We start from the raw sequence: 23743 nt of genomic DNA, 5'->3' as shown, positions 1-23743 counted from the left end.
AAAAGGCCCTTGATGTCACTTGTAATCCATGGCTTGTTGTTAGCATAGCAGCGTACTGTTCTTACTGGAACTACAATGTCCATACAGAAGTTGATGTAGTCAGTAGTGCAGTCAACAACTTCCTCAATGTTCTCACTATGAGATCCCTGCAGGATATCCCAGTCTGTAGTTCCAAAACATTCTCTCAGAGTATTCTCAGCCTCCGGAGTCCACTTCCTGAATGATCGTGTGGTTACAGGTAGGACTCTAACTTTTGGTTTATAGTGAGGCTGAAGCAGAACCAGGTTATGATCTGCTTTCCCAAGCGCAGGCAGCGGGGTGGCGCTGTATGCGTCTTTAACGTTTGCATAAAGTAAATCAATAGTCTTATTTCCCCGGGTGTTACAGTGCACATACTGGGAGAATGCAGGTAATGTTTTGTCCAGCGTCACATGGTTAAAGTCTCCAGCGATTAGCACAAGCGCCTCAGGGTGCTGCGTTTGTAACTTAGCAACAGCGGAATGGATGATGTCACTCGCTGACTCCACGTCTGCCCGAGGAGGAATGTATACAATAACAACAATGACATGTCCAAACTCTCTGGGCAAATAGTAGGGACGTAAACTTACGGCCAACAGTTCGATATCCCTGCAGCAAGTGGAGATTTTGACGTTAACATGTCCAGAGTGACACTTGGTCAGGGTGCGTGCCGTGCCTTCTGACACATGATGGTGGTACGGGAGTGAATGCCAGGTGGGGTGGGGGTTCTGATTTACGTCGCTTGTATGCTGATTCCTTTGGCGCCTGCTGTGTAGACTCCGATTAATGAATGATTTTGAGTATCCGTTCGAGGTGAAAAGTTGAAACAGATAGCGTCTCTCATTAATATTTGTTTCCTTGGTATTACAATGCGTGTGGACTCGTTTAAATAGGGTTTTCACGCAGCTCCGTTTATGAGATACCGGGTGATTGCTGGCGAAGTGTAGAATTGATTCTTGTAAGTCTAAGCATTATCCTCTGATGAAGACCCCTGACAGGGGTTGAAAGCTCAGGAATAAAACTATTTTATGATACGTGATTCGTTTTTTTTTTTTCTCCCTTTGTGGATCTCCAACTGCAAATATGCAAACCGTATCACAGACCTTCTGTTCCATTCATATAAATATATATATGTATTTTTTTTATAAATACAGATGGATTTCTTTTGACAGAAGGATAACTTTCTGCATATTTAAATAATGTCGGATTCAGAAAGTGACGAAGACCAAGACCGCCCTTTTTCTTTGACCGGCTTTCTGTTTGGTAATATAAATGAAGATGGACAGCTGGAAGATGACAGTGTTCTTGACACGGTTTGTGATATTATATTTTCTAATACTTTTAATATTGTGAGTGACATGCTGCCTAATCCATTCCACAGTAATATTTTAAAAATCATGCATTATTTTTCACATATGTGAGCTCTGTAGTTAAGCACATTATGAATCAACACTGAATGAAAATTTGATGCCGGCAGAGTAATGTTTACAATGTCTTGCTTTTTTTTTTACTTGCTGTCTCATGTGAATAGTTAAATTAAGAAAAGTTTGAAATGAAGATGCTTGGTTGTTTTTCTTAACTTTTTGTTTTCTTTTATAAAGGAATCAAAGAAACATTTGGCTGGTTTGGGGTCGTTGGGTTTAGGCAACCTTATCACAGAGATTACTGCCAATGAAGATGAACAGTGTGAAGATGACAGAGATTCAGCCAGCACTGATGCGGAAGGTAACACATATTAACTACGTTAGCAGAAATATAGGGTATGTTCATTGTGCCTGTTTTTAGTATTCCCTTCGATAAAACTAATGGATAAATCTTATAATTTTTACAATGTAGCGTGTGCATTAATTCTGCCTGGTGTTTAAATATGTTTTACTTCAGCCTTGGAACAAACCGCTTGTACATCTGTAAGATGAGCAAGGCATGGTCGGAATACTTTTGTGATTTTTTTTTTGCCTAGGATCAGTAAGGTTCTACATTACATATGAAAAGGGAATTTTTTGGAAATTGTTTATCTCAGATTTTTACATCAGCAAGATCATTTCAAGCAGCTAATACTGATCTGAAAAAAATTGGGAGTTGCATTGTGGTGGCTATGAGCTATGGTAGGCTTTTGGGTTATCCTCCCAGGTGGCGCAGTGTTTTTGCTGTAAGGAGACTGTGGAAGATTGTGGGTTCGCTTCCCAGTTCCTCCCTGTGTGGATAGCGCTTTGAGTACTGAGAAAAGTGCTATTTAAATGTAATGAATTATTATTGTTATTATTATTATTATTGCACATTTTTATGGAATAAATGGCATATTGGGTTTCTTGATTATAGCTATGTCTTTAAAGTTTTCCATTCTAAATGAACTGTTCTTCATTCATCCTTCCATTTTCTGAACCCATTTGGAGATAATTTTGCTGAATTGGGCACAAGGCAGGAACCATCCCTAGTGGTGCTAGTCCATTGTAGAGCTCAATCATACACACATTATCTTTACTCTTACTGGGCCATTTTATTTTATTCACCATTAAACTAAACATACATGTCTCTGGGATATGGGATAAAAAACAGAGTCCTGGGTAAAAGTTCCACATAGATCGAATGAAAATGTGTAAAGTGTATACAAACCTTGTCCATCTTATGATTTGAACTGATTTTCTGGGAGCTATTAGGCAACGGTTGTTGTGACTTACAGCACATATATCTTGCAGTATTCTCATTTTTGTAGCAGCTCATTCTTAGTTTTACTTACACAGAAGCATCCTCCCGAAGTAAAACACACCACATTACAGTTGCTTCAGTGACTGCTCACATTTTCATTCTTTAGGCTCTAGATCATATTTATTGCCAAAACACCACATTAAATGGTGCATTTCGTCTTGAAAATTTTAAGACTAGATTATAAAGAAACATAAAATCATTTTCTGAATCCATTTAGACTGTACAGGGCAATGGAGTGCTAAAGCCTATCATAAGGAAGAAACAAACCTGAAACATGGCCAATAATGGCTAACATGCCTGGTAATCCTGAAATAACCACTCTCACCTCTGTTTAGATTGTGTAAGTCAAACATCAAAGAAAGATGATTGTTTATTGGGTTTACATTTTTCCTGAGAAAACAAAAGATGCAGTACCTACATCTGATGGATAGGCTTGAGGAATGCATAACTCTGCTGTTTAGCTATGATTAGGTTTAGGTTAGAAGGTGGTGTATATTTTAAAAGCTCTGTGCCTCTGTAAAGTATTGCAAGGCCTCAGCAAATATGTGTACACATAGATACAATTGTATACATATTGTATTGACCCCCTTCTTTTTGACACTCACTGCATGCCCAACCTACCTGGAAAGGGGTCTCATTTTGAACTGCCTTTCCCAAGGTTTCTTCCATTTTTTACGTACAAGGGTTTTTTGGGAGTTTTTCCTTATCTTCTTAGATAGATGAGAATTGTGTGAATGCCTTTATAATATAGTTTATCCTCCATAGAACTCTTTTTCTCCTAAACTCATTATTATTTTTTTTTATTTCAATGGAAAAAAGAAAATAAGCTTCCTCGGCAATGTTATGCTGAATTCCTTAAATAATTTAGTCTGCGCATAGGAATGAACTCAACACTAGCTATTAGAAATTGATCTGCATTAGTCCTTTCTGGAAATATCATGTTTGGTTAATTGGTGCACATTTCATGGATAAAACTAGGCGTACCAAATTGTGAACAGATAGCCTGCCTCATTCAGAGAGGAATGAGGCCAGATTTCTGTTTTATGTGAAACTGAAGGTATGTTGGTTCTGGTGAAGGCAAATACCACATCTGTTAGCAAAAATATTTCTATGTCTGCTTGTTTTCTCTAGGAAGATGTGTGCTAACTTTCCTGTCTTACTGACAGTGTAAACCACTGTGTTCAGCAATAAGCAACGTGACTGTCAGAAACAAACCATCTGATTATTAAAATGCAGTATTTTGGTTATGTTTTTTGTTCTATTTGTGAAACTTACAAAGACTCTCAGTACTTTAGTGAGTATAAAAGACAGATTACAAGTGAGTTTGTGTTTTAGCCACTAGTACCACACAGTAAAGAATAGCCACAGGCTACAGACAGGAATTATTGACTGGTCAATGAAGTTATTCACAGACACAATCATGAATAATATCAATTCGTAACCGAGAATAATGTCACTTTACAATTTTTCTTCTGATGACAATTAAAGTAGGCCCTTAGGTGCTCAAAGCATAAGTGAAACTTCTGTGCAAAATGATAACTTGGTTAGTTTTGCCTTGATTAAATAATTTTGTGTGCGTGTTGAAGCAGAAGTTCATAAGTATATATATGTGTGTGTGTATGTATATATATTATGTGGTGTATATATATATATATATATATATATATATATAATACATACACACCACATAATATATATATGTGTATGTATATGTGTATATATGTGTATGTATATATGTTTGTGTATATATATATATATATATATATATATATATATATATATATGTATGTATGTATGTATGTATGTGTGTATATATATAATACATATATATATATATATATATATATATATATATATATATATATATATATATATATATATATATATATATATATATATATATATGTATGTATATACATACAGTGGAACCTCAGGTCACGACCATAATTCGTTCCAAAACTCTGGTCGCAACCCGATTTGGTCGTGACCCGAACTAATTTCCCCCATAGGATTGTATGTAAATAGAATTAATCTGTTCCAGACCGTACGAACTGTATATAAATATATTTTTTTTAAAGATTTTTAAGCACAAAAATAGTTAATTATACCATAGAATGCACAGTAGTAAACTAAATGTAAAAACATTGAATAACACTGAGAAAACCTTGAACAGAGAAAACTAACATTATAAGAGTTCATGCTTGAGTTTTAATCACAGGGAAAAAAATGAAAATTTGAAAAATCCTTAATTTATACAAAAACTAACCATAAACAACCAAGAAAACTAACATTGCATGAGTCGAGTTCTGGCATGAAGGAAGTGAGGAGGAAGCTGGGTGGAGATGAGGTTACAGTTTTGAGGGAGTGTCCCTCTGCGCGATGGAGGGATGTTCTCCTTCAGGTGTTTTCTCTCTTGTGATTTCTTGGGTTTCTGGTGTTTTTAGCTGTTTAGCTGGTGGATCAGACTTCACGAAATAGCGGTCTAATATGACTTGCCTTTTCCTACGCATTAAAATTTTTCGGAAATGCGAGACGACATGGTCATTCATCATGTTTATCACTCTGTTCGCAACCGCTTTGTCAGGGTGGTTCTTCTCGAAAAAATCCTGGCACTCACTTCCATTTTTCCATGACGGCTTTTATTGCATCACTTTTTATAACTGCCCTTTCCTCTTCTTCCCCTGAGGACTGCTCCTCGGTGAGCAACTTGTGCTGCTCTTGCTGGAGTTCAGCGAGTTCCTTCATCGTCAGCTCCTCCTTGTGATCCAGGACCAGCTCCTTGATGTCCTCATTGTCCACTTCAAGACCCATGCTCTTGCCCATGGACACAATCTCATCCACAACAGAAGGCTCAAATCTTTCTAAATCCTGTTCAGGAACGCATTCTGGCCAAAGTTTCTTCCAGGCCAAGTTCAAGGTCCGGTATGTGACGTCTTCCCAGGCTTTATCGATGAGGTTGATGCAAAATTAAAATGTTTCTTCCAGAACTCTTTCAGGGTCAAAGACGTCTCCTCGGTCACATTGAAACACCTGGCGAATAGTCATTTGGTGTACAGCTTCTTAAAATTTGAGATAACCTGCTGGCCCATGGGCTGCAGAAGAGGAGTCGTGTTGGGGGGGGGAAGAACACGACCTTAATAAAGTCGTACTCCTCAACCATATTGTCAACCAAATTTGGAGGGTGTGCCGCTGCATTGTCCATCAGAAGAAGGCATTTTTCAGGCAGATTATCCTCTTTAAGATATCGCTTCACGGCAGGAGCAAAAGCCTCGTGCAGCCATTCCAAAAACAAGGTCCTTGTGACCCAACCCTTCGTGTTTGCCCAACACCTCACGGGCAGTCTGGCTTTGTTTACATTGTGCTGCTTGAAAGCACGAGGGTTATCAAATTGGTAAATGACTAGCGGCTTCATTTTTACGTCGCCACTAGCATTAGCACACAGTAAAACGGTTAACCTCTCCTTCATTGGTATATGGCTGGCATTGCCTTCTCTTCCTGGGTAATGTAGGTCCTCTTCGGCATCCTCCTCCAGAACAATCTGGTCTCGTCGCAGTTGAACACTTGTTGTGGGATGTAGCCTTCGTCCTCCACGAATTTTGTGAAATTTTTCACAAATTCTTTCGCAGCTTCAGCGTTGGACTAGCAGCCTCTCCATGCCTTACCACACTATGAATGCCACTTCTCTTGGCGAAACTTTTCTAACCATCCTCTACTGGCTTTAAATTCCTCACCTTCGCCACTCGTAGAAGGATAGTTTTGCAGCAAATCGCCATGAATCTTCCTGGCTCTCGCATAACATCGCCTCACTTACGCTATCCCCTGCAAGTTTCTTCTTGTTTAACCACACTAGCAACAGTTTTTCCACCTCTTCCAGCACTTGAGGCCTCTGCTTGGTTAACACTGTAACTCCTTTTTGTAACATCAGCTGCTTTAATGGCCTCTTTCTGCTTTAGAATAGTCAAAATCGTAGATTTTGACTTCTTGTACTCGACGGCAAGATCAGTAACACGAACGTCACGCTCATACTTTTCCATAATTTCTTTTTTAATTCGATTTCAATTTTCTTTGAACCTTTCCTCTCACCAACACTACCACTCTTTACTTGCTTAGAGGCCATGGTTAATTGCAAAATTAATGAAAAAGCACACAAAATAGAACACAAAGAGTTCACATCGAATGCACGCATGTCTGACCAAGAACAATGTACAGGGAGAGACTGAACATGTGCGGAAATCATCGGCGCGTATGAACCGGAAGGGAAACTGGCTTGTTCGTCACCCGAGTGTGTGGTCGTGAGCAGTTGCAAAAGTTTGGCGAGCTTTTTGGTCGTAACCCGATTTGTAAGTGTTCCAACACGTTCATGACCCGAGGTTCCACTGTGTGTGTGTGTGTAGATAGATATACAGGGTATATATATATATATATATATATATATATATATATATATATATATATATATATAAATATATGAAAATTATCAACCTACAAAGGGCTGAATTCAAAGACACCATTTTGCCGAAATTTCATTGCAGCAAGTGAAAATCGTACTCAGTAGTTTGTATGTCCCCCACGAGCTTGTATGCATGCCTGACAATGTTGGGGCATGCTCCTAATGAGATAACGGATGGTGTCCTGGGGGATCTCCTTCCAGATCTGGACCAGGGCATCACTGAGCTCCTGGACAGTCTGAGGTGCAACCTGCTGGCGTTGGATGGACCGCAACATAATGTCCCAGTGGTGTTCTATTGGATTTACGTCAGGCGAGTGTGGAGGCCAGTCAGTGGTATCAGTTCTTTCATCCTCCAGGAACTGCCTGCATACTCTTGCATCATTGTGTACCAGGAGGAACCCAGGACCCACTGCATCAGTATAGGGTCTGACAGTGGGTCCAAGGATTTCATCCCGATACCTAATGGCAATGAAGGTGCTGTTGTCTAGCCTGTAGAGATCTGTGTGTCCTAACATGGATATGCCTCCCCCGATCATCACTGACCCACCACCAAACCGGTCATGCTGAACAATGTTACAGGCAGCAGAACATTCTCCACAGCTTCTCCAGACCCTTTCACGTCTGTCACATGTGCTCAGGGTGAACCTGCTCTCATCTGTGAAAAGCACAGGGTGCCAGTGGTGGACCTGCCGATTCTGGTATTCTATGGCAAATGCCAGTCGAGCTTCATGGTGCCGGGCAGTGAGCACAGGGCCCACTTGAGGACATCCGTCCTTCAGGCCACCCTCATGAACTCAGTTTCTGATTGTTTGCTCAGAGATAGTCACACCAGTGGCCTGATGGAGGTCATTTTGTAAGGCTCTGGCAGTGCTCATCCTGTTCCTCCTTTCCCAAAGGAGCAGATACCGGTCCTGCTGAAGGGTTAAGGACTTTCTACAGCCCTGTCCAGTTCTCCTAGAGTAACTGCCTGTCTCCTGGAATCTCCTCCATGCCATTGACTGCGCTGGTAGACACAGCAAACCTTCTAGCAATGGCACGTATTGATGTGCTATCTTGGAGAATTTGGACTACTTGTGGAACCTCTGTAAGTTCCAAGTATCGCTTCATGCTACCAGTAGTGGTACTGACCGTAGCCAAATGCTATGCTAGTGAAAAAACAGTCAGAAAAGATGAGCAGGGAAAAATGTCAGTGGCCTCCACCTGTTAAACCATTCCTGTTTTGGGGGATTGTCTCATTGTTGCACCACCAGTGTATCTATAGTTAATTTCATTAACACCAAAGCAACTAAAACTGATTAACAACCCCCTCTGCTACTTAACTGACCAGATCAATTGCTCAGTTCATTGACTTGATTCTATACTCTGATTAAAAAGTGTTTTTAATTTTTTTGAGCAGTATGTATATTTATATGTGTATATATATATATATATATAGATAGTTTGTATTTATTATAAAGAAGTTAATATATAACCATTATTTGTACAGGATGGGTTAAGAGCACAGATGATGCTGTTGATTATTCAGACATCAGTGAAGTGGCAGAGGATGAAACAAGAAAATATCGGCAAGCAATGAGCCACCTGCAGCCCATTAAAAAAACAGGTATGACTGGTTTCAAGCATTTCTTTAAATTAGTCTTATTTGCGCAAAAAACAATATATGCTTTTATTTGGTTTTGTTCATATACAATGACACATTTCTAAGGAACACTAATCATAGATATGATTTATTAGTTCAGAAGACATGTACATGTGGAACTGGTGGCTATTGCATGAAACTAATATGATAGTCTATACAAACACGTATATTTTTGCAGATTGGTTTCATACACCTGCTAACCAGCCACAGGGGATGAACCCAGCCTCGGGATGCAAAAACTATTGTGTTTCTTCATGCTGGTCCCAAGCCCGGATAAATGGGGAGGGTTACATCAGGAAGGGCATCCGGTGTAAAATTTTGCCAAATCAATATGCGGACAACAAATTTGCAATGGTGATGGACAGTTTGACAGACGAGATTAGACAGGAGTCCCCGTGGACTATGATGTTTGCTGATGACATTGTGCTCTGTAGCGATAGTAGGGAGCAGGTTGAGGAGACCCTGGAGATGTGGAGATATGCTCTAGAGGGGAGAGGAATGAAGGTCAGTAGGAACAAGACAGAATACATGTGTGTAAATGAGAGGGAGGTCAATGGAATGGTGAGGATGCAGGGAGTAGAGTTGGCGAAGGTGGATGAGTTTAAATACTTGGGATCAACAGTACAAAGTAATGGGGATTGTGGAAGAGAGGTGAAAAAGAGAGTGCAGGCAGGGTGGAATGGGTGGAGAAGAGTGTCAGGAGTAATTTGTGACAGACGGTTATCAGTAAGAGTGAAAGGGAGGGTCTTCAGGACGGTAGTGAGACCAGCTATGTTATATGGGTTGGAGACGGTGGCACTGACCAGAAAGCAGGAGACAGAGCTAGAGGTAGCAGAGTTAAAGATGCTAAGATTTGCACTGGGTGTGACGAGGATGGACAGAATTAGAAATGAGTACATTAGAGTGTCAGCTCAAGTTGGACGGTTGGAAGACAAAGTCAGAGAGGCGAGATTGCGTTGGTTTGGACATGTGCAGAGGAGAGATGCTGAGTATATTGGGAGAAGGATGCTAAGGATAGAGCTGCCAGGGAAGAGGAAAAGGGGAAGGCCTAAGCAAAGGTTTATGGATGTGGTGAGAGAGGACATGCAGGTGACGGGTGTAACAGAACAAGATGCAGAGGACAGAAAGATGTGGAAGAAGATGATCCGCTGTGGTAACCCCTGACGGGAGCAGCCGAAAGAAGAAGGTTTCATACACCTGCTAAAGTCTGTCCTATCTCCACATTAAAAAAGACACTTCACAATTACTTTTCCAGGATGGTAATATGTTGCGAAGAGTGTGTCATCCCAGAATATCAAAAATGTCACATTTGCCATAGTGAAACTGTTCCCTGAATATAACGGACCAAGTAAGGGTGGTGATGTAAAACCATGTATCATCTTATGAAAGAGAACAATGGAGCTATCTTTTTTTGAAAGTAGTCTTTGGCAGGTCTGTCCTAAAAGGTCATAATAAGGAAAACAATAATAATCCTAATGTATCATTGTACAGTCATACTCCTGCTGACAAATAGCAAGCCAACTACCTTTTGGAGATACGGGTACTCTTGTCCGTAATGGTAGTAGAAGAGTCCCGAATGGAATATATTCTGACCATGTCCAGTTAACACCTTTTCGTGTTAAACCGGATGACAGCCCTTGAATGGCATTCGTGAGTGTAACATAATCCTACTCATTTTAGATCATTACATTATTGTGACCATGTATTTGTCACAGATAATATTTATCTGTATAAATGGTATCAAAAATATTTCATTTGATCACAGTTAAGAATGAAATGGAACTGAACTTTGAGGTTCTCCTGTTTGTTTTGTTTGATGTATTTATAGAAAACCTGTAGTACTACATTAAAGAATAACAATAAAGAAATATAAGTAAATGCTTACTTTTATATCCATATAAAAAACAACATACAATCTAGTAATCTTTCAGTAAAATAAGACTAATGCAAAGATAAAGAAAATAATTTAAAATTAAGAAAATCGACTAAATTGGAGCAAATATAAAACACTATGCATAACAGTTGTGTTTTGAGATGTGTTATAACACTGGAATGTTGGAGTTTTGTAGTAGTATTCTTTCTAGATTGATAGAATATGATCAAGTGATGTATGTATTCAGCAGTCAATCCATATATTAAAATGAAAAAAGTCTAATATTCTGTAAACTAGGAACACGTCAAATATTATGGTATTTTTTTCACAGTTTTGTCCTTGTTAAAATGCTATGCTTAAGTTGTAACTTTTTCGTAAAACAATTGTATAGTAAAGGGAGTTGTATAAATTCAAATTTAATGAGGTAAAAGGATCTCGTTTTTGCTAATATATAGTCAGATGTTTTGATAAGCTTTAATATCAAATTGTGCTATAAAATCTTTAAAGTTGGTTTTATTTCTGACCTCAGATTACATGTTTTATTATAAACCTTCTCTTTAAAATGAAAAACATGAATACAGATGGGTGTCAAGTTCAATTCAATTCAACAAGTTCCATATTTGTAACCCAATTTTGTAAGCAAGTTGTAAACTTGCTCTGAAAATGTCTACTAAATGGAAATCAACAGGAATGCATAATACTTTATTATTTATTTTTAGCTGTATGCACCACTGCATTCAGTGGTGTGTGTGCACAAAATGATTGAAAATGGTGACAAAGTGCATCCTATACTGCACATACTTTGAATGTGACGCCTTCTACATATTCATCCATATCAAAACTAGCTTGCTTTGTTCATAAGTAATAAAGGGAAGTTGTTAGCTGAAAATTACCGTATTTTTTGCTCCATAAGACGTACCTAGGTTTAGAGGAGGAAAACAAGAAAACTATTAAAGTGATCCCTCGCTATATCGCGCTTCGCCTTTCGCGGCTTCACTCCATCGCGGATTTTATATGTAAGCATATTTAAATATATATCGCAGATTTTTTGCTGGTTCACGGATTTCTGCGGTCAATGGGTCTTTTAATTTCTGGTACATGCTTCCTCAGTTGGTTTGCCCAGTTGATTTCATACAAGGGACGCTATTGGCAGATGGCTGAGAAGCTACCCAGATTACTTTTCTCTCTCTCTTGCGCTGACTTTCTCTGATCCTGACGTAGGGGGATTGAGCAGGGGGGCTGTTCGCACACCTAGACGATACGGACGCTCGTCTAAAAATGCTGGAAAGATTATCTTCACGTTGCTATCTTTTGTGCAGCTGCTTCCTGAAACAACATGCTGCACGGTGCTTCGCATACTTAAAAGCTTGAAGGGCACACATTGATTTTTGATTGAAAAACAAACTCTGTCTCTCTCTATCTCTCTCTCTCTCTCTCTCTTTCTCTGCTCCTGACGAAGGGGGGTGTGAGCTGCCGCCTTCAACAGCTTTGTGCCGCGGTGCTTCACATACTTAAAAGCCAAACAGCCCTATTGATTTGTTTGCTTTTCTCTATCTATGTGACATTATCTGCTCCTGACGCGCACTCCTTTGAAGAGGAAGATATGTTTGCATTCTTTTAATTGTGAGATGGAACTGTCATCTCTGTCTTGTCATGGAGCACAGTTTAAACTTTTGAAAAAGAGACAAATGTTTGTTTGCAGTGTTTGAATAACGTTCCTGTCTCTCTACAACCTCCTGTGTTTCTGCGCAAATCTGTGACCCAAGCATGACAATATAAAAATAACCATATAAACATATGGTTTCTACTTCGCGGATTTTCTTATTTTGCGGGTGGCTCTGGAACACAACCCCCGCGATGGAGGAGGGATTACTGTTTATTTAATAAAATATAGCAGAATAATATTTCAACCATGTAAAGTCAACAGCGGTATTAAGAACCATCATCACTGTCATTAACAAATGAGGAGAGACTTTAAGGTTCAAGCACTCTTCTAGATTTCTGGAAACTCCAAGAACTCCTCATCGCTAGTGTCAGAATTTATGAAGCTCAGTTGCTCACAATCAATTTGTAGGAGCACGTACCTATCACGCGGCATAACCTGTCCAAAGCCACCAGGGGACAAAGAACGTTTGGATCAATGCTCCCTGAAGTTATATTGCCAGTCTAGTCCCCTCTCTATTTGTAATGCCACAAAGCCCTTCATCTCGTCTTTTGTTGTGGGTTTCCACTTTGAAAAATGAGAATGCGGTGCAAGCGCAGCCCACGATTCAAAAAATTGCCTGTTTGTCTCGGCTGACAGTAGCTGAAAGGCAGCCTGAGGAAAGAACAGCCTGAAGTAGTCCAGCAGCTGGTAATCTGCTGTGTCCAACATCAAGTCATACTGTCTTGTGAAATCCGGTAGCCAGTTTGGCTCCCACGGATCAATGTCTGGGTATTCCTCCCACACGAACCTTGCCGTAGGTGCGTCGGCTGTGCGAATGTGCTCAGCTGGCAGCCGATCAGCTGGGGCGGCATCGGCTGGTGTTCGATCAGCTGATGCCAGTTCCTCACTCTCTTGCTCGATCTCCTGATCACTTTCAACAAAATCAGATTCTGAAAAATCAGAGTTTGACTCGGCGATAATGCACAAAACATTGTCTGCTGAGTATTTTGTTTTCTGCTCCCTCGTGAGATGTCGATGCCATCTTGCCTTTATTTGCATTTGTTTACATTTCGTAACTCACGTACACGCAAGAATTAGATACGGAGTCAATGAGTCTAACATACCTCCAAGCAGAGAGGGAATGCCTGTAACGTAATGGTGAGTTTTGTTGCCGTCTACCTGTGGATGTCGACTTTTGTCAGGTAATACACATCACGGTCTGTGATGCAATATTTGCTCCATAAGACGCACAGACATTTCCATCCTTCTTGTGGGGAAAAAAATTGCGTCTTAAGGAGTGGAAAATACGGTAATTGAAATTCATTTGAAAATGAAAATTTTTGAATGTAATGCGCTCAGTCACTTTTGAAAGTTCAAACTGCTGTGACCTGTCTGAGTTTTAGTGATGCTGTGATCAATTGACCGCTGATCTAAATTGGCAAATTTTCACTACAAAATTATTAATAAAGTACTCAGAAGGAAACTGAAGATAAAGTAAAGATCTAAAAAATGCCTGACATTGCAGATTTAAAACACTAAAAGTCATGATATTAAATAAGACCTGTTATTGGCAAGGATTGTTTTCTAGTCAAGCAACTAGGGTTGGGCCTCCAGGACCGATGTTGATCACCTTTGCTGTATATTAAAGAAAACAGAGTAATAAACTGTGAAAAAGGAATTGGAGGAATCGTCCTGTACAATTAGACAAATTGCAAAAAAGTAACTTTAATGATTTCAAACCATTTTATTTTATCCTTTAATTTAAAAAGACACTGTTTGTCTCAGTTTAGACAGTGTGAGCTCATGTTAAGTATAGCAGCTCACATCTTCAATTAGAAAAAGAAAAATATAGTAGAATGTGAAATTGCTGCTTAGTAAACAATAGGCTTGTTCACTTAACAGCAAAATTTTTTACTACTAAACTTGATAAGCATGTTAGCTTTATATCTTCTTGATAAACATCTTATGAACATTTGATAGATTTGTAGGTTTTTTTTTTAAGAATTTGTTCTGTGTTTGATATTTATTTGTGTGTATCATTCACTATACGTTTTGGTGAGAAACAAGTACTCAATAATTAAAGTGATAATCCATATTTATAATTACACCTCAAGAATTAGGAGTGTGTAGTGTAAAAACTAAAAAAATCTGTATAAATATGGTATTATAAATATATTTTTGAGCTTCTGTAAAGTTATCCTCTTAAGGACAACTATGATCTGTCTGTCTAAATATATATTTTATCTGGAAAAAATCTGTAGTGCAATTTATGATTCAAAATGATGAAAACATATAAGTGTATGTATATTTTCATTTAAGCACTTTTAAACTGCCAATATCAATTGATTGAATCAATGTGTGAGTATATAGAGTTAGACAAATGGTGAAATAAATTAAGCTTTGTTTCAGATGTATATTACAGAAGAAATTAAACAACGTGACAGCTTGTTATTATGAGAAGCACTTTTTCTTTTATGCTATATATATTATGGATAAATACTTTCTGTAAAAAAAAATGTATTTATTTTAGCATTTTTACAGTCACTGAAAAATAAGTCTACAAAATGTCATTTTTTTTAATAAAAAATGAACATTGATAAACCGTGATCTGTTGCTTAATTATAAAAATACCAAAGTTAGTAGTTCAGTACAGAGCATATTGCTTCTTTGGCTATGCAGGAGCTTAGTGTAAAATTTTTAAATTAAAAAAAATAAAAATGTAATTGTGTTAACACAGTTGGCCACTTCAGTAACTTGAAAACAGTGATTGGTATTGGCCCTAAAAAAAAAACCTGATTGGAGCATCCCTACTGACTTTCTCTAATATATTTCAACTAAAGAACGTCATAACAATTGAGGTTTTTAATTGTATTAGTCAATTAAATTTTGTCATTTTAAAGATGCTCATGTGCAGTCATTTTTTGGCTAATTATAGTTGATCTTCAGTACTAGGGTGTTGTACCGTGTTAGCCATTATGAATGTAGAGAAAAGCCAAGCAAAATGACACCTTTTATTGGCTAACTAGAAAGATTACAATATGCAAGCTTTCGAGGCAACTCAGGCCCCTTCTTCAGGCAAGATGTAAACATCTTGCCTGAAGAAGGGGCCTGAGTTGCCTCGAAAGCTTGCATATTGTAATCTTTCTAGTTGATCTTCAGAAACACAATTGGGCAGTCACTAGGATTGTTTTTACAGCTTCAAATCTGAATCTGAGTAATCAACAATATTCAGTGCATCTTCTGCAAAGTATTTCTTTTGACCATAGAATTTCTTTTGACCATAGCAACAGCTGGTACTTGATGTCATGCTGCAAGGAAAATTAATAACTTAACTACATGGGACTTGTTGTTTGTTGCCATGTAGTACATAAAATCAAGTCTATGTAAATTGTATAAAAATTTAGCCTATTATAGTACACGTGTCAATATTGACCATATGAATCCTGTACTAGATGTTGACTTCTGTCGACCCCACTTTCTACCCTTTATATTGAAAACGTTAATGTATATTAGTTACAGTCACATGAAAAAGTTTGGGAACCCCTCTTAATTCTTTGGATTTTTGTTTATCATTGGCTGAGATTTCAAAGTAGCATCTTCCTTTTAATATATGCCATGCCTTATGGAAACAGTAGTATTTCAGCAGTGACATTAAGTTTATTGAATTAACAGAAAATATGCAATATGCATCATAACAAAATTAGACAGGTGCATACATTTGGGCACCCCAATAGAGATATTACATCATTACTTAGTTGAGCCTTCTTTTGTAAATATATCAGCCCCTAGACGCCTCCTATAGCCTTTGATGAGTGTCTGGATTCTGGATGGAGGTGTTTTTGACCATTCTTCCATACAAAACCTCTCCAGTCAGTTAAATTTGATGGCTGCCGAGCATGGCCAGCCTGCTTCAAATCATCCCATAGGTTTTCAATGATATTCAAGTCAGGGGACTGTGACGGCCATTCCAGAACATTGTACTTCTCCCTCTGCATGAATGTCTTTGTAGATTTCGAGTTGTGTTTTGGGTCATTGTCTTGTTGGAATATCCAACCCCTGCGTAACTTCAACTTTGTGACTGATGCTTGAACATTATCCTGAAGAATTTGTTGATATTGGGTTGAATTCATCAGACCCTCGACCTTAACAAAGGCCCCAGTCCTTGAACTAGCCACACAGCCCCACAGCATGATGGAACCTCAACCAAATTTGACAGTAGGTACCAGGTGTTTTTCTTGGAATGCGGTGTTCTTCTTCTGCCATGCAAAGCGCTTTTTGTTATGACCAGATAACTCAATTTTTGTCTCATCAGTCCAAAGCACTTTGTTCCAAAATTAATCTGGCTTGTCTAAATGAGCATTTACATACAACAAGTGAGACTGTTTGTGGCGTGAGTGCAGAAAGGTGTTCTTTCTCATCACCCTGCCATACAGATGTTGTTTGTGCAAATTGCGCTGAATTGTACAATGATGTACAGATACACCATCTGCAGCAAGATGTTCTTGCAGGTCTTTGGAGGTGATCTGTGGTTTGTCTGTAACCATTCTCACAATCCTGCGCATATGCCGCTCCTGTGTTTTTCTTGGCCTGCCAGATCTGGGTTTAACAGCAACTGTGGCCTTCCATTTCCTGATTACATTCCTTACAGATGAAATTGACTATTTAAACCTCTCAGATAGCTTTTTGTAGCCTTCCCCTAAACCATGATACTGAACAATCTTTGTTTTCAGATCTTTTGAGAGTTGCTTTGAGGATCCCATGCTGTCACTCTTCAGAGGAGAGTCAAAGGGAAGCACAACTTGCAATTGACCACCTTAAAGACCTTTTCTCATGATTGGACACACCTGTCTATGAAGTTCAAGGCTTAACAAGCTAATTCAACCAATTTGGTGTTTCAAGTAATTAGTATTGAGCAGTGACATGCATTCAAATCAACAAAATTACAAAGGGACCCAAATTTTTGCACAGCTATTTTTTCACATTTGACTTATACAGCTAAATACTGCTTCACTAAATACTGCTTCACTAAAAATCTTTGTTCGGAAAACACCCCAGTACTCAGATGTTTCTAGGAAATGAAAGCCATACCACTGTTATCTTTTTTGTTGAAAGTAGAGTAAATTATTATGCAGGCTGAGAGGGGTTCCCAAACTTTTTCATATGACTGTATGTATAAAGTGCTACATTCAGATAAAAGGAAATTGAATTGTACATACTGCATGAACAATACTGATCTGAAGAAGGTGAACACTAAAAAGCATTTAGAAGTGTATGCTTATTCAATTTTTTCATTTTAGAGGCAATGATTACAAGCTGTTAAAAAGGCCAAGAAAATATGAGGTTACATCATGAAAATGTAAATGTAAATCAATTAATGTGTTGTCTAATGGGAATCTGGAATAGTCCATCATGTTGTGTGCTTCAGTGGAGATCCAGCCAGGATTTAAAAAACAACTTGATAAGATATTTGAAAAATGTAACTGCTAACTAACAAGATGAGCTTCATCTACTAAATGGTCTCTTCAATTTTAGTTTTTTTTTCTATGTAAGAATAAGGTCATATGATTTAATTACTGAATGCTGTGGTGTGTTTTTTTTTTTTTTTTTTTTTTTACCAGTTCTGAAATATGTGGCATGTATGCATACATAAATTTAAAAAAAAATCATTTATCTTTTTTCTAAAGATGATGAAGATGACTATGATGCAGATTCTGAGGATATTGACTCAAAACTTATGCCTCCACCCCCTCCTCCTACTCAGACACTTTCTCTCAAAAAAGAAGAGCCTCCTGCCCAGGCTACCAGTGGTATGTTTCTGTTTGTGTTTGCATTGAAAATCAAATTTGCCTAAGGTTTTATGTGAGTGTACAGTATATCTTTGTTTTCAGCAGTAAGCTATATATAGAAGTTAAGTGTTTATTGTTTACATAATAATTTTCAAAACTTAACAATTTGGGATTATTTATTCCTAAAGGTTAAACAAAGAAGATTTGAAGAGAAAGCTTTAGCAGTGTTTGGTCTAGAACGAATTTTGACAATGACCTTTTTTTGCCCACTTCTGTTTTTTTTTGGGGTCAAATTTCTCTCCAAGTTGATCAGTTTAAGAATAGAAGGAAAGATCCAATAGGAATTTAACAGTAGAATCCCTGAAGCCTACGAAAAAAGTCATAATGCTGGGCCACCTTAAATTCCTTCACACCTGTTCATCAGCTGTTTTGCAAATGTGTCATACAGCACAAGCAGCCTGCTATCCCATCCCTGACTGATGCAACTGAAGTTCTCCCAGCTCAAGCCTGTTTATGTGTGTGTGAGGTGCCTGGAGTTGTATAGGGTAAATAATATATCATATTTGGAATACATACATTTCATGTGTGTTCCATTTCAACAATACAATAATCTGAATAAATGTAATATGACAGGAAATGCGAGACAAGAAATGTTGAACACATAACTAAAATAGAAACTTTTTTCATGTTACATTAACAATTGATAAAATGTTGACATCAAATGTATAATGTTTGAAGACTGAAGTTCAAATATCAAATAAATACTTTCACAAAAGGTATAACAAAACAAGTGTGCCCTTGTTCAAGAATGTTACAGAAGAAAAAGAAATTATTCAGTTTACATGTTGCTGTCAATATATAAAAACCAATGTCCTTTTATCAGTTGCATGGCTGGTTTAGAGGTAAGAACGGCTGTTTCAAAATCAGGAGGTTGTTGGTTCAATCCCGGGTTTTCCCTGCATTTTCCGTTTTGAGTGGTGAGCTGTTATTATTACTATCATATAATAAAAACATACATTTGTTTTGAGTCTGTGACACTCGTTGTTAACTTCTGACACTTATAAAAGTTTAACTTTTTTTTTTATTCAGTCTTATTCTCTCAGTCTCGTTCACTTGGTACAAACGAACTTGCCTCTCCTTCTCTGAGTTGGTGGCTTTTATCTCCATTCTTTTCACAAGAGCAGCGATGACCACAGTTGCTGCTATGGTTGATGCCTAGTCAGAACTATTTGTTGTACCAGCAATCAAAGATACAGGTGACCGCTATCAGACTATCATGCGGCATTTGTGCTTTGACAACAAAGACACCTATGTGGAATGTGTCAAAAACGACAGATTTGCATGTGCAATGCTACTCCTTATTTAGGAAAAGATCCCAGTTGTCCCACGGGAGAAAGACTTTCCGAGACTGTGGTCATAAAGCCGTTTCGTTCTGAACAAAGGCAGAACTGTAACAACAGACAACTTCTTCACGTCACTCTTGCGACCTAATAAACTGTTGTACCGCAACACAACTGTCCTTGACACCATAAAGCTGCACAGAAACTTCCACCTGCAGCTAAAGTCACTTCAGTACACGTGCAATTGTTCATGTTAGTGTTTACAGGTAGTTAATTTATTTCAGTAATTCAATTCAGAAGTGAAACTCATATATAGATTCATTACACACAAGGTGATATATTTCAGATATTTTGAGGTCTATCCAAAGATTTTTGATGATGTTTAGGTCAGGGGACTGTGAGGGCTGTGCCAAAACCTTCAGCTTGTGTCTCTTGAGGTCCATTGTGGATTTTGAGGTGTGTTTCGGATCATTATCTTGCTGTAGAAGCCATCCTCTTTTCTTCTTCAGCTTTTTTGCAGACGTTGTAATGTTTGCTGATATTTAATTAAATCCATTCTTCCCTCTCCCGTTAAAATGTTATCCAGGCCACTGGCTGCAACACAAGCCCTAAGTGTGATCAATCCAACCCCATTCTTGGCAGTTGTAGGGCTGTTCTTTTATTAGAATTCTGCACCCTTTATCACCAAACATACCCTTGCATATTGTGGCCAAAAAGATCAATTTCGATTTTCCAGTCATAGGACTTGTTTCCAAAATGCATCAGGCTTGTTTAGATGTTAATCTGCAAACTTCTGATTCTTAATTTTGTGTTGAGGACTCAAGAAAGGTTTTTTTCTAATGACTCTTCGATGAAGGTCATATTTGTGTAGGTGTCACTGAAGACTAGAGTGCACCACCACTCCAGCGTCTGCTGAATATTCCTGAAAGACTTTTGCTCTCATAGGGGTTTTTGATTTGTCTTTCTAGCAATCTTACAAGCAGTTCTCTCTGAAAGTTTTCTTGGTTCTGCAGACCTCAACTTGACCTCCACCATTCCTGTTAACTGCCAATTCTTAATTACATCACGAACTGAGTACATGGCTACCTGAAAACACCTTGCTATCATCTTATAGCCTTCTGCTGCTTTGTGTGCATCAAGTATTTTAATTTACAGAGTTCTAGACAGCACCTTAGAAGTAGACCATGGCTGCTGATTGTTGGAACAAGGTTTGAGGAGTTGTAGTATTTTTACAGCTTTAAAATTTACATCACCTAATCTTTATTAATGATGACTGTCAACAAGCCATAGCTCTAACAAGCTAATTCAGTTCTGAGACCCTGGTATAAATTATCTGAGATGTCAAATTTCTTGTGGTGCCCAAACTTTTGTGTGGTGTTGCATGGTGTTTGCATGGTTTTACTCTACAATTGTACAAAACAAAAATAATATATTAACCTTGCTTAAAATGATGAATAAAATATTTCATTTTTAACTTTATGCCTTTTGGAGATCAATTCATCTTCTACTCACTTAAGTATCCACAGTAGGAGACATTTTGATCAAAGGTGCTCAGACTTTTGCAAGCCACAATATACTGTATGTACTGCATATAAATGTGTGTTTTTGGCATTCTTTGCATAAATGTTTATGTCTTTTGTTATTATTGTAAAGCTGTCACTATTCTAAGGAGACAATACTTGAAATAACAGTATAATTAACTCATCATTTTTTACAGATCTACTCATGAAGGAAACTTTATCTGTGCATTATTTGCAATAAGAGCCAAGGAAAGTGTGGTGCTGTATATGATTTCAGTGGAGAGAAACACTTGTTTCAACCTAGTTGCCACTCCTGTCTCTGAGCCTGTTGTTACAATTTTTGCAGAAATAATTAAATCATCTTTAAGAATAAGAAAATTTTAAAATCTTTCTAGAAAAAACACATTTAGCGCACATTGTTGTACTTGTTTGAAATTCATATCTATATCAGAATACAGTGTGGTATTCATATGGAAAATTAACTACTGTATATGATTATTGAATAAGTGTAGAAAACCAGAGCAAAATAGATGTGTGTATTTACACAACACGTCTGAATCATTTGTTGGGCTCAATAGCCTAAATAAGTCACTTAGACTACAATTTTACAAAATAGCCTTACTTATTTAGCAAGGTACTGTTCAGGTCATAAGTATTTAGGCTAATGTGAATACAATCATTTGTTGTCTGTAACAAAGTTCAGCAATACTCTAAATCCAATTACTTTTGACACATTCATCTCATGCAGAATCCCTTATGTTAGCCCTGCACTTCAGAGGAAGATAGTTTCTACCATTGTTTTTGCTACAAGACAAATGAATGTAGAGGTGCAACTTTCTTTTATTAAGTACAATTAAAACTGCACATTCCTTCACTTCGGACTGAAGTGTGCCATTTATGACTTTGGCAAGTGCATGGTGCATTTCTCCAAATATTATTATTTGTGAGCTGTAGCAGGCAATAGCCCACCCAGCAATAATAGTTTTGAGCCTAGTTTCTAGAGCCCATTTGGACATGCACGCTCATTTTTAGGGGGTCATTTTGGTATTTAAGGGGCTCAGTGCAGTTGCACAAATTTCTGATCCGATATGAAAAAAGAAAGTTGTATTGTACAAAGCTACTTCTGTCTGAAAGAATAACAGTATGAAATATTTTTTAAAAATGTAGTTAATAATCTGGTAAAGTAGATGGTTACCATTTGTTATGAAAGTGTAGAATGTTTGAAAGTGCAGTTGGATGATAAATTGGACTGGATTGCCAATACTGATGCTCTGTGCAAGAGAGGACAGAGCCGGCTATACTTCCTTAGAAGACTGGCGTCCTTCAACATCTGCAATAAGATGCTGCAGATTGTGGTGAGCGCCCTTTTCTACGCGGTGGTGTGCTGGGGAGGCAGCATTAAGAAGAAGGACGCCTCATGCCTGGACAAACTGGTGAGGAAAGCAGGCTCTATTGTAGGCATGGAGCTGGACAGTTTGACATCCGTGGCAGAGCGACGGGCGCTCAGCAGGCTCCTATCAATTATGGAGAATCCACTGCATCCACTAAACAGTGTCATCTCCAGACAGAGGAGCAGCTTCAGAGACAGACTGCTGTCACTGTCCTGCTCCACTGACAGACTGAGGAGATCGTTCCTCCCCCAAACTATGCGACTCTTCAATTCCACCCCTAAGGGGTAAACGTTAAAATTATTCAAAGTTGTTGTCTGTTTTTACCTGCATTTTTATTACTGTTTAATTTAATATTGTTTTTTGTATCAGTATGCTGCTGCTGGAGTATGTGAAATTCCCCTTGGGATTAATAAAGTATCTATCTATCTATCTATCTATCTATCTATCTATCTATCTATCTATCTATCTATCTATCTATCTATCTATCTATCTATCTATCTATCTATCTATCTATCTATCTATCTATCTATCTATCTATCTATCTATCTATCTATCTATCTATCTATCTATCTATCTATCTATCTATCTATCTATCTATCTAGAGTTTAATAGGAAAAACACATTGAACTTGTATTCTCTGTATGGTTTTGAAGAAAAGAACAGCAGAGCAATTAGCAATGGTATTCGTTGCTTAGACATTTAAAAAAATTAAGTTTGAATGCATGCTAAAATTATAATTAATTTTTTGATTGTTTTTCAGCTGTTTCTGATGAAGGTGATGGAATTATCCTTCCTTCGATAATAGCTCCGTCTTCTTTGATGGAAAAGGTAGAATTCAGTAGTTCTTCTGATTCTGAATCTGAGATGGAACGCACACCTCAGGGAGCTGGATCACAACGACAGGGACAAGAGGGAAGCCTGACGTTACCTTTAGCTGGAATAATGCAGAGAGATGCCACTAAGATGCTGCCTAGTGTGACTGAATTGTTTCCAGAATTTCGGCCTGGCAAAGTAAGGGGTTGAAGTATAATGTGTCAGTAGTAAATGTATGCCTATTTAAGATCATGTTTACAGTTTTGTTAAGAAATGTTAATTCAGCCAAATACAGCTTATTCATTTAATGTTTCCAAAATGTTCTTCATTTGAGGTTTGAATGTCAGCAAAGTACTACTTTCAGAGACAGTTGTTAGTACATTGTTCCGTGTTCCTACAGTATATTGGCCTACTTTTATCTGTTTTCTTGAACTGAATGGATTCAACTTACTCAGTCTTTTGTTATTTTTTATTTTCACAAATATGAAACATAAATATAGTTTTGGCAAGAAAATAATTTTTTGGATCTTCTCCAGACATTATTTAGAACTGATCTATAGTT

General features: G+C 37.9%; 2 protein-coding genes across 4 annotated transcripts in view; one reads left to right on the top strand and one right to left on the bottom strand.

Annotated features, from left to right (window-relative positions):
- gcna (germ cell nuclear acidic peptidase) overlaps positions 1-18326 on the bottom strand; it is an 816449-nt gene extending 798123 nt beyond the window's left edge. Inside the window, exon 1 of the mRNA XM_051934817.1 lies at positions 18313-18326. The gene's annotated coding sequence lies outside the window, so the exon portion shown is untranslated. The remainder of the gene's footprint in view (positions 1-18312) is intronic.
- The window catches only part of taf1 (TAF1 RNA polymerase II, TATA box binding protein (TBP)-associated factor), a 117916-nt gene that overhangs the window by 14038 nt on the left and 80135 nt on the right, over positions 1-23743 (top strand). For 2 of the 3 annotated variants that reach the window (XM_028816025.2, XM_028816023.2), the window contains exons 2-6: positions 1173-1331; positions 1620-1743; positions 8661-8777; positions 18016-18138; positions 23129-23379. In XM_028816025.2, the coding sequence (XP_028671858.1) occupies positions 1218-1331; positions 1620-1743; positions 8661-8777; positions 18016-18138; positions 23129-23379 (729 nt within the window). In that variant the 5' untranslated portion in view covers positions 1173-1217. The remainder of the gene's footprint in view (positions 1-1172; positions 1332-1619; positions 1744-8660; positions 8778-18015; positions 18139-23128; positions 23380-23743) is intronic. The other variant, XM_028816024.2, reaches the window with a different exon arrangement.

The sequence above is a fragment of the Erpetoichthys calabaricus genome, chromosome 12 (assembly GCF_900747795.2).
Source record: "Erpetoichthys calabaricus chromosome 12, fErpCal1.3, whole genome shotgun sequence".
NCBI classification, from domain to species: Eukaryota; Metazoa; Chordata; class Cladistia; order Polypteriformes; family Polypteridae; genus Erpetoichthys; species Erpetoichthys calabaricus.
This window is presented reverse-complemented; position numbering and strand designations above follow the sequence as displayed.